This window comes from Heliconius melpomene, chromosome 6 (genome assembly GCF_056956725.1).
Source record: "Heliconius melpomene rosina isolate 202511_hmr_F chromosome 6, ASM5695672v1, whole genome shotgun sequence".
Taxonomy (NCBI): domain Eukaryota; kingdom Metazoa; phylum Arthropoda; class Insecta; order Lepidoptera; family Nymphalidae; genus Heliconius; species Heliconius melpomene.
This window is the reverse complement of record NC_140394.1, coordinates 4,912,578-4,925,428: the sequence shown is the minus strand read 5'-3', so window position 1 is coordinate 4,925,428 and position 12,851 is coordinate 4,912,578. Positions and strand designations below refer to the sequence as shown.

General features: G+C 30.1%; 1 protein-coding gene across 1 annotated transcript in view; it reads right to left on the bottom strand.

The window, feature by feature from the left end:
* The window catches only part of LOC146538165 (uncharacterized), a 121,788-nt gene that overhangs the window by 3,972 nt on the left and 104,965 nt on the right, over positions 1-12,851 (bottom strand). Inside the window, exons 5-6 of the mRNA XM_085186287.1 lie at positions 2,288-2,486; positions 683-789 (exon numbers count right to left, since the gene is read on the bottom strand). Of these exons, the coding sequence (XP_085042413.1) occupies positions 683-789; positions 2,288-2,486 (306 nt within the window). The remainder of the gene's footprint in view (positions 1-682; positions 790-2,287; positions 2,487-12,851) is intronic.

Sequence of the window (12,851 nt, the reverse complement as noted above, 5' to 3'; positions counted from 1 at the left end):
CGACTCCCACTCGAGAAAATTAAATATTTAATATTTTCATTCCTGGCTCTGGTGTCGGGGCAAAGCACGGCGTTAAGTTCTGCCACTCAACACATGTTTGCTTACATATTTTTGAAATCAAAGTTATATATCTTATTAAACATATACATAAATGCATACACATTTGTGGACACTAATATATTGGCTCTTACAATCGTGTCCATTATAGACTTGATCTGAACCTTCAAGACATTATGCAAATGCTAGTTAGTCACGACAGCTACATTAGCATACAAAAAGTATGAGTTCATGCATTCTGTGACAATATATTTAATAGGTTTGACGAAATAAAATTAAATAATTATTAAAATACATTTGTATGGAAGAATAACTATAATTAGGTACACAAAATTAGTCACATTTATATGATTTAGCTTCACGCTGTTATTCCCACACACAGGAACGGAACTGATCACCGCGCTTTGCTTTGTCGTCTTTACCTTTTGAGTGAAAAAATAAAAATATAAAATTTTGATTTCCTCGAGTGGGAATTGAATCCACAACTCCTCGCGTTTACAGTTACGTGCCTATGCGCCAAGACCGGCCTCTTCATTGTTATATTGACATAATAATATGAATTCAGTAATTGTCGTAAAATATTTAATAAATTTCAGTTATTTACTACAGTAATAATGGATCTTACCTTTAGCTCTCTGATAAGATTTCTTAAGCCTGTATATTTTTTCAGCAGACGGTATAAATCATTAGTCATTTGCGTATTTTCTGTTTCTATCTGAGATGTTGTCATGTCTGAAAAAGTTAACCATGACGCCAGAATATACAATTATAATAAATAACATACAAAAAGAAATTAATAATAGTTTTTAATTTGCTTAGAGACAAAAGACATATATCAGCACTGATTATTAAAATTCACTTGATATTTCCTAAATTTTCAAGAACTATTAATATTATTATCAAAGAATTTTATAGACGAGTTAAGATTGTAATAATTAGATATTTTTAAAGCTTTAGCTTTGTTGTAACTTCTTTCACACAAATAAATAATCCAAGTGATTAATTTGCACTATAAGGACAGAAATGCAGCATCTTTGTTGAAAATATAAATATACACACAAACATTATTCAAAGATAATTATAATATGTTATAATATATTATACTGTGAGTATAATCTTTAAATGATTAATTTATTTCAATATCTTTGTATGAAAATATTTTAAAGTTCAAAACCCATTAGTATCCATTTGATCGTTTCGGGTTCCTTGAAGCCATACCACTCAAGATACACACGTAATGAAGAGGCATAACAAGACACTGAGGTCATAAGCAAGTATATCCACTACACATGCAAAAATTAATGAGATGCATATTATAAATCATATATAATTTTCAGTGTGCTCATAATTTTGCTATTTTTTTTTATCTCGCATATAGCAGGGTAGGTATAGACAACGTAGTGTCAAGACACTCCGTCTACCGACAATTTGGGACGAATTGAACGTCGCACTTTGTCGTCATATGCCCCCTAGTTGAGATTGAATCGTCGGGACCGCCATCGCGTTTACAGTCAGTCATTTATTCTACTGAGCTACGACGGCGATGTTCAATTAAGATAATATTATCATCAAAAAAATTTAATATTAACCATTAATCTTCACTATATTTTTAAGAATTGAATTTTGGTACATATCAAACTCTATTTGGAACTAATAAATTCAACAATGAAAGGGTTATTACAATCAAAACAACATGAGCAAATCTCAAACAGGCTGGGAATTTCTATGTCAATAACCATCTAAGAGCGTTGTTCGAGTCAGTGATATATTTAGATGATGTTTAAATGAATTCCCGCAATACATTATGATTGACGTGGAATTTAAATGCTCCGCCTACAGATTTTTAAAGGAGTTGTATATTTGTTATACAGAATGTAACGCGACAGATCAATGGTTGTTTATGGGTAGAGGACCTCAGTAGCTATCCATTTCACTCCCCCATGCATATTAGCCGATTTTCAGGGGTTCGGCTGATGTGATTTTTCGGAAAAAATAGAATTCATGAATCACTAGTAGTTTTATTCGCTGCAACCCACGGTTCCATATTATTTCCAAGATTTATTACCTAGTAGTTTTAAAATATTATATTGTACAAGGCCTGCTATTGAGCTAGATTACCTATATATAAAAAATAAGGTTTCAACATAGATATTTCACAAATAGATATTTATATAGACAACAAGCACTCTTGTATGAGACAAACAATTAAGAATACATTTAAAAAAAATACCATTTAGTCGTTCTATCCGCTCCCTGCGGTCAGCAGCTTCTTCAGCAAGTTTAGATGATGTTTTTACACCTTCTCCAGATTTCTGAGTTTTTTCCATGATGGCACAAGCTCTCAATACAAAAGCAGGTACGGTCTCAGCTTTCTCCTGTTTTGGAATTTCTACAAGAGACCAATATTGCGTTTCAAGACGGATTACATCCTGAAAAGATTAAAATTACGTATAAAGATATTATAATGTTATCCTTTTTTTTAAGCGTGAAGATACAAGACATTCCTTCCGCACTTCCCTAATTCTGTCCTAATAAATAGTCTACCTCAGTGAAGCGCTTTCCTTTTACCATTCTGTATCCCGTTTTTTCCCGTAATTAGTAAAGAAATTAACATATTAATAAATAATAATTCGTTTCTCTCGAATGGGGTCAAACTCACAACTGTCGCGTTGCAGTCATATTCTTGTTGCAGTCATGCTCTGCGCCATGACGGCCACGCTTCTTCTGGGAAATACTATTATTTAATTATAAGTATTTCCTAGAGGAAGCGGAAATTGGACACAACCGTTTACAGTCAGACGCTTCACTTCGCCGCGATGGCCTTACTTGTGGTTACAATATAACAAAATTGACGCTGATAAAATAAATAATGTGTCATTTTTTATTTATATACATTGTATTTTTTTTTATATTAACTTAAGTAGTGATTATATTGTCGTAACCGCATAGTGCGAATAAGATCTTAACAAATAAGGTGTATAATTGTTTATAATATAATTGTAATAAATTTAATGTCATTTAACATTTTTAAGATTTAGTCCAAAATTATAAATCTTCAAGAACCAACACCATATAATAACAATGACAACATATAGCTTTGTCACATCCTAAAAACAAACTTTAAGTTCAATAGTTTCCGATTGTAACATCGGAATCTGTTACGAGTACGGGGGGAACTGCAAAAGAACGACTATTACTGAAGTGCAATCAGGGCTTAAAGTGGATAAGTTTGCACTGGAACCTTTCCAGCTGTGGCCGATAAATACTATCTTGCTTTTGTAACTACAACAGTTAGCGTTGGGTAATCTACACTTTAAAAACTTTTAAATATTCTCTTTTCTTTGTGCTATATACATTTATGTTATGATCTTACAGTTGCCAACTATTTGTATAATATAAAGTTGTCACTATATTAGATTTTTAGCGAAATAATTTTGTATTGTCTACGATGCTGTGAAGTTATTTATTAAGTAATTTAAATATTTTTTGAGGCGAGGGGCGTAGGGGTACAAATAGTGACTGTAAGCGCGACGGGTTCTGGATTTGATTCCAACTCGAGAAAATTATTAAAATTTTCGTTTTTCGTTGCTGTCAAGGGCGCGCGGTGTTGAGTTCTCGAGAAATGTCTCGACAATTCCACGAAAAGTGGAGAACGAGGACTCTTGACACAAGGCTTTCTCTACCTAAAAGCGGAATACATCGTGAAGCTTACCCGCCCACCAATGGGTTGGTAAATTTCATAATTGTAGTCTAACGAAAAGTACAACTTATAAAAGTTAAAAAAAAAAACTTTGCGGGCGTATGCACTCATTTTGTATGAAATGAACTAACAAGTATAACTTGTTGTTTCCATGAAATAACAATATTTTTTCATTTTTTTTACCTTTTTCTTTATGTGTACTGCAAATTATAAAATTCATGCCAAATTTCATAACTGTATGCCCACGGTAAGTACCGAAAGGTTTTGATTACGCGGCGGATTTCATACAAAATGCAGCCAAAACGAATAAATGCTCGTATCTTTTGATCACGTTGACTTATAAGTTTTAATTTTTCTATGCTTCAAGGGTCCAAAATTTTCTTTCAACCAATTCCAATTTTAATAATAGATTTTATTCCAATTTATATTACAATTTTATTCATAATATTGTCTTTGTATGCCACTATATGACCACAACCTCGTTGACATAGAATTATTAAGAAAAATAATAATTTAACACGGTTTCAAAACACAGACTGTACGTTCATTTAGCTTATAAATATTCAGCTTCAATAACTCAGAAGAAGACTGGCCTCAATTAAATGAAAACAGACTCATTCATAGAGGCGCACCGTTGCCAACGTTTATTTACAAAGCAGTTCTTGTTTTACATGAAATGTATATTAAATTTCTTGTTACGTATTCTACATCTACATATTCTATTAAATTTAATTAAATCAACTTCACGCTGTATTCTGTACGCGGTAGGGTATGCAGAGGAAATCTAGTGGTACGACACTCCGTTACTCACTTTCATGAATTCTGGAGGCATGGCGTGTTGAGTGGCGGAGCTCAACCTCGCGCTTTGTCCCGACACCAGAGCAAAGAAATGAAAAAAATAATTTAAATAAATATTTAATTTCCTCGAGTGGGGATCGAACCCACAACCAGTTGTACCAGTAATTGCACCAATACGTTTTTTATATGAATCGCACATCATTTGAAAGATAATCCCATAAGGAATTGGAAAATTAAGGGTTGCCAGCTGTCAGTCTGCCGCAAGTCTAGGGTTGCCTGGTTTAAACATGTCACTAAATGTTAATAATTTGCACTCATGTGTTTTTTTAATGAATTGTATATCAAATTAAAGCTTATTTTTTTCTGAACACTATAAAACAGGGTTGCCTGGAAAATTCCTGCCGCAAACAGGGGTTGCCAGCGTTTGAAATATTTTATTCCGGTTCCGTTTGACTATGAGAATAGACGACGAAATGCGCGGTCTGCCTTATGTTTTAAAGTAAAATATTATATAATAGAAGGTCAATCTTAAAATCAATGTTTATTCTAATTGTTCACCTGTTAAATGATGATTTTAATCATATTAAGTACACGCAGAAAACTATTTAAAGATCATGGGGCAGAAGAAATCATCCTTATTTTTAAAGTAAAATAATGAATCTATAATATTGATTCTTTGCAAAATCTATTTTCTAAATACTAATATTTATTTATTAATTTAAATTACCATTTTGAAACAATTAAATTATCTAGTTAAATAAATGTTTACAAATATTGATCTACTATAAACTATTAATATATATACATATACATCATGTTCCCTTAATATAATGAAGGGTGACCATTATTGGTTATATTTTTTTTATTAATTATATTGAAAAATACATTTCAATGAACTCTCTCTCTTCGTCCTCTACTTGTTTGATTTGACAAGGCTTGCCGCAATTTTTTTTTTCACGCAATTTTTAATAATTTGCATAGGAAAGAAATATATATAATAGAATTATAATAAACAAAACTAAGTTAGCAAAATAATTCGAAGAAAATCCGACAGTAATGCCGACTAATAAACGCTATTTACGGTTTATGACCAAGAGTCGGCAAATATCAATTAGTTGGCTATTTTTTACTATAGATAAACATTTTGCGGCGCCATACAAAGCAAACCAAATGCAATAATATTATTTTCGAAGATGTATTGTTTCTAAATGCAATAAAGACGTTTTTACTTGACAAAAATGAAGATGTGAAAATGTGATAGAATTTAACAAGGAATCTTTCCAAAAGTGTAAAATTATCTTATTGTTTCGCCAAAAAATGAATTTTAAATACAGTGACATTTTTTTAAATAGTGACACAATGCACGGTTATCATTTACAGTGTTACAAAAAGTTCATTGTTTAAAAACAAAAATATAAAGAAGTATTTTTTAATTATTTTCTAATGCAAAACGTAAGTATACTTTAATGTTTAATATTATATAGTTTAATAAAATGTGACAATTGTGGCCGTGGGAATTGCCTCAGTTTTGATTACACTAAGTTAGGGACGTGAGTGAGTGATTACGCTTTATTATAATTATTCAATATATATTATAAGGACAATTCTTTCAGACCTAAATGCCTTAAAAACTATCAGCATAGACGGACAAGTTCTTGCTAGCGACATTTTTTAATCTATATTTTTTAATAGTTTTTATTAGTTGAATAGTTTTCATTTACTTTGCAAAAACGAAAATATTCGTACCAAAAAGATGGGCGCCATAGTTCTTTCTACGGATACGGACGGCGTTGTCAAATCAAACAAGCAGAGGGCGAAGAGAGAGAGAGAGATTGTTTATTGAAATGTAATTTTCCACATTTTCTTAATTAATAAAAAAAATATCCGTGATAATTGTCACCTCTCATTATATTAAGGAAACATGTTGTAATTAATACCTTATAGTAGATCGATATTTGTAAACATTTACTTAATTAAATAATTTAGTTGTTTTAAATAACCCTTTTATTTAACTAAATATTATTATTTATAAAATAAATTTTGCGAAGATTCAATATTATGGATTATTATTTTACTTGAAAAATAAGAATCATTTCATCTTTAAATAGTTTTCTGCGTGTACTTAATATGATTAAAATCATCATTTAACAGTTGAACAATTAGAATAAACATTGATTTTAAGATTGACCTTCTATTATATAATATTTTACTTTAAAACATAAGGCAGACTGCGCATTTCATCGTCTATTCTCATAGTCAAACGGAACCGGAATAAAATATTTCAAACGCTGGCAACCCCTGTTTGCGGCAGGAATTTTCCAGGCAACCTTGTTTTATAGTGTTCAGAAAAAAATAAGCTTTAATTTGATATATAATTCATTAAAAAAACACATGAGTGCAAATTATTAACATTTAGTGACATGTTTAAACCAGGCAACCCTAGACTTGCGGCAGACTGACAGCTGGCAACCCTTAATTTTCCAATTCCTTATGGGATTATCTTTCAAATGATGTGCGATTCATATAAAAAACGTATTGGTGCAATTTTCTCCAAAAACGAGTTACGAAAAAATGTAATTAAAGGTGATTGCGGCAGGATTCTTCCAGGCAACCCAGGTGTAATCTGTTCTACTAATCATGTATTATTCATTAATATAGGTTTAATTAAGAAAACTCGTATATGCAGGATTCAACGGCCGGATCCCAGTCTATAAACACAGAATGTTAAACCCTGTTCTTGTCGATAAAAATAAAATGGCCCCAGAAAATTCTTTAATGTAAAATACAGCTATTGTCTTGTCAATAAAGGTTGATTTATGTTTTAGTAGATCCAATGTTAGAGCTTAGTAAAATAGAAGTTATTTAAAGAATCTCGAGACCTTATATATAAATTATTCATTTTAATAGTTTCTAAAGGCGCATATATATCTTTAAGAATATATACCTAGTTATTTTATTCAGAATAATAATGAAAATTAACACAAATATCTTTTACAATGTTCCAAATAAGCAAAAATGTCTGTCTTTATAATAGTTGTAACTTCTAACAATACTTTATAAAAGTATTTCTTCCGAGTAAACTATTTAATAAATTTCTAGAAGCAAATGATACAGCCTCGTCTGCGGATAGAATAACTTTTCTATTCCTTGGGGAAATTACTCTCTCTTTGCCTGTAAAATTTTGCTTATTTTTCAAAACGCAACATTAAGAATTGTTGGAATAATAAGTTGTAAATAAATTTAAGAAATGTACTCATATAACAATGACCGATTTTTTATAGCAGGGTGAGCAGAGGGAGCCTAGTGTTATGATAATCCGTTGCCCACTTTCCGCTGAATTCTAGAGGAATTGCGTGTTGAATGGCGAAACTCAACGCCATCCTTTGTCTCTACACTATAGTAAACAAATGAAAATATGAAATATTTCATTTCCTCAAGTAGGGATCGAATCCACTATCTCTAACGTTAACAGTCACACGCTTAGACCCTTGCACCACAACTTGCCTCTGATTTAAATATATTTTTGACCAAAGTTAAAAAAATCATGTTTCTTTGTATTTTTTTTTTCAGTTAAAAATATAAAAGTAAAACTATATATACTTGTAGATAGCAACCATAGATAGATATATATGGAGAACTGTTATTTTGAGTAGCATAATATAGAACTGTTAAGTATATTTATAAACCAATATGTACTCAGTTAAAATTTAAACAGGAAACTTCAAAATACTATAGATGAATAAAAGTAAAAACAACGATGGTTCTTTAAAGTTTTTTTTAAGCTCTGAAAAGGTTCTCATTAAAGGAGATAATTACAATTTCCTTTGTTAGAAAGCACAATCAAAGGGCGGAGGCAATCAATTACCAACAAATAGGGAAACATTTTTTATCGAGTGTCGATAATTTTTTTTTTTATTAAAAGTGCTGTGTGATGTTTGTGCACATAGGTGCATCACATAAAAAAATGTTGTCAAAATAAAATGATTAAAGAATGTCGAAATAATATTAGAGTAATTTTTTATTATTGTATTGTATTATTATATTTATATAAATAGAGACGGTATCTGCATACGTATTTATATATATACTAATTTAATTTTACATTTACATTAATTAAAAATATTTATAATTGAGCAATTGACCTTTTTAGGTTATCAAGTTATTCTTCAATACAGCTTTTAAGATTGTTTTTTTTTATAAAAAAAATGTATGTAAAATGTATGTATGTTGTGTTTTTCACAATATATAGGTACATCTTAAATTGGCCAAAATAAATTAATTTTTGGACAAAATTATACTTTTCGCAGATTTTGCGTGAATTTGTATTGCGAATTTTAATATAAGTATAATATATAATAACAGATTGTAACTGGAAAATAATTTATATATGTAATAGTAATAATGGCGTCTTCAAGAGGTTTGTTCTTTTTATACGCAAAACCGCTATTACTATTATTTTTATTTTTCTCATATAATAATAATATAAAAACATTGAGTAAATTAATTGACATTAGATTAATATTTACTTTTGCTATTGGAAAATAAGTAAAATACATTATTTTAATAATGTAGGTATAAATATAATCTTCGATCATCGAACGTGTAGTGGTAAAACCAAATGGAAGGAAGAGTTTCAGAACTAATCGAAGTTTTAATTGAAAATAATTCCATCAATTGATTTCTAAGCACACAGTAATTAAACGAGAAATTGCTAAAATATATATTTGATAAATGTTGAGTACCTAAATATAATTTCTTTAGTTATATTGAGGATTTCTGTATCGTTTTATATTATTTAATTAATATTTTGACATGTAACTAATATTTATTAACAATATATTCAATATCAATAACTTGAAGTTATGGTATGGGCTATTTCTGGATTTGAATATAATATAGTAATTGTTTATATTTAAAACGAAACCGTTTTCTTGTGTGCGACTACTGTGACTATTCAACACGCAATCTTTTGAATTTCGACAGAAAGATTTTCTCTAATGTCATTTTATTTTACTATATTTTTTTCACCCTTTTTGTTAAAACACTCTTTTGTCAGCTTTCTCCGTGAAAACATTATCTAAAACTAATTAACTACTAGCAATTTCAGAAAAAAATAAAGTATCCTTCCTATATCTTATAAAACAAAGTCGCTTTTTGTGTCTGTCTGAACTTTCTAACTCTTCTTCTTCTAAACCACCCAACGGATTTTGATGCGATCTTCACCATTAAGTCGAGTGTTTTTCGTAGAAGGTTTATATATAGTTTATTATTTGTACATTCTTATGTAAATTAACATAAATACGATAAATGTGTATAAAGTCCTACCCGTTGAGACACTTTTGCGCATGCGCTGCTCTAATGGCAAGTACTACATGAAAAAAATGTACTGGAGTATTGTTCCTCTTAATAAGATCTACAAAAAAGTCCGCAAGAGCATATTCTTATCTTTTAAGAATAACGTGTAGTGATCATATTTCTGTCTAAAAATTGTAATTTCAATATATTTTTTATTGTAAGGGATATTTTTCCATAATGGTATTAATCCTTATCCTTTAAAATACTTTATTAAATTTCTACGTTAAACGAAGATAAAATTTGCTTTTTACACTATTTCGAAATTGCGAATAGTTTTAGAGAAAAACGCATTTAATTGTTAACACATTACGCCGTTCACACATAAATTGTATCGAGTCAAGTTTCACTTATCCCTTACTCTCAGCATATAAATAAGTATATTAGTTACGCTGGCCATTTAATGTAGATCAAAACTGTCTTTTACTGTTTTTCATTTTAATAAGTACTTTAGAAGTTGTTACAATATCAAAAAATCCCTGCTGCGAAACGGCTCGCCACTCGCGTCTCTGCGCGCCCAGCGTCGTTTTGCTTCATTCGTCGTTCAGTGGTAGAATGCTCGCCTGCCACGCGGGCGGCCCGGGTTCGATTCCCGGCCGATGCATTCTATATAATTTTCCTCACAGGCAGCCACGTAGTTGCCAAGCCACTTGCTTTTCATCAGGGACAGAATACCCTCTTCAGCATTAACCACAAGCTCGAAAAAAAAAAAAAACCCGCCTGCCTTTATAGCAACGAAGATTTAGATGCGTTTGCACGTATTGGATAATTAGAGTTGAATGTATTATTTCAGCGCAATATATTTGGTTTCATATTTTTTGTAGTAGTTATTAGTACCTAGGTAGGTTTTTGGTTATAATTTCTTCCGTTTAAAAATAGTCATTTAACTATCTAAAAATAGTCATTTAAATATATTTTAATAAGTACTTGAAAAGATTAGTAGCACAGATTTAAAATTACGGTACCTACTAAAAAATCCTTGCTGTGTAAAACAATTGGAAAATTCTTATTGAAACTACTAAAATGCGGGTTGCATTAGGGTTTAATTAATTTTCACATTATCTTAAGTGCTTTGCAAATATACATTATATGAATAATTCAGTAGTTAAAGCGGGCGAAGCCGCAAGGGGGTCGCTAGTTAAAAATAAAATTGTCTTATAGTTTCAGGTTCAGATTCTTATCAATGGCGCAGTGCGACAGCATTGACCTGTCATTGTTACAGTTATGAGTTCAATCTCTAATCATTTATACAGTTACATTAGTTTGTTTATTGTTTTATTTCTACGCTCTGGCATGAAAAGTTGCTGTCTTTATACTGGGCTTTTCTTTTCACGTTTTAAAGACAACGGGTGATAAATGGAAACAGTATAGCACAGGTCTTTATCAACACAAACGTACTTGGCCGCTATACTGGCACTAATACTATTTACTTTTGTTAAGATTATTTTGAAATTACGTAATTATTGAAGTGGAAATTTTAATTATAAAGTGATGTGGCTTTACCATTAAATTAAATTGTCATACTAAACTTTAACACAGACTAAACATTTGTTGGAATAGTTAGATTTACTAACAACAATATCCAACTAGCGAAATGTTGTTCACTATTGTAAATATCACAGTATGATGGCGCACTTTAACGAGCACAAATTTGATTAAATCTGGTGCGCCGTAATTGTACCACAAATTATTAATTTACCGAAGGTTGAAAATTGATTGTTCTTAGATTTACGTACAGTGTTTTTAGAAGGCATTAGGTTTTTATAATAACCCATTTATAAAAAAAAAATAATGATAATAAAAATGAATTAGTTACAATTTTTTTTTTATTTTTCATAGCTCTATTGAAATATTTTTTGTCTATGTGTATTATTAAATATGTAGGTATTCATATAATTTATATTTTTATACAGGAGTTTAAAAATAAGTAAAGCTTTTTTGAAAGCTCTACATATTTATAACATAAGAATGCTTTAGTTTATTATGATAAAAATATGTTTTCAATTTATATAATAAGCTTCTGCTCAGTTATTTATTACTAGGATGAAAAGCTCACTTCAGGCATCAAAAATACTTATATATTATGTTTGCTGTATTTTGACACTATAAAGGGAAATCATAGGGTACAAATATGCAATGACTCCCATATTGAAAAGCGGAAGTGTATCAAAGGGTACGAAGTGTTTTAGCACTAGGTTCCCAGGTTCTCTCTGCTTACCCTGTACTATGTGAGAACGTAAATCTAAAAAAAAAATATGTTAAATACATATGTTATGTAGATTAGAATAATCTATTTAAGAATCTACAAAATTAATATTTAATAAATTTTCTCTTTTAAATTTATTTTAGTAAAAGGTCTTCTGAATTTTAATAAATTCGCTTACTATTTTAAGTTGGGGTACGGCCTCCAGCGAGGATTTGCGGCTCAACAAGTTTGACATCGAACGATGTTAGCGAAGAATGAATTGAAATATTTCTCTGTCCCTAATAATAAAATTAAATCGAATTGGCTAGAGTAGATTGGTTTAAATCAGAAAACCCAACAAAATTGATGTCAGCTGTTTGACAGTTCTTGAAAAACTTTATTTTTAAATATTCTACAGCTTAACAAACTTTTTGAAATTACTGAATATAATGTTGAATTCTTAGACTTTTAGCAATTATTGTGTAAATCATTCACAATAATAATAATCTAAAGAAACTTTATCGAGAGTAATATAATCACGATAATCTATCATCAATTTGATGTGCCGTCGAAACTAGAATCGAGTTATAAAATCCTTTATACATATAATATGTATTGTAATATTCTGTTTTATATATGAATAGATGAATAAGTTGCGAAAGCTTTATATCGATGGTCTTTATACTACATAATTATAATATAATCTAGGTAGCTACATTCTAAGTCTTCATTCAATTTCTCAGATGTGTAATTTCCTTT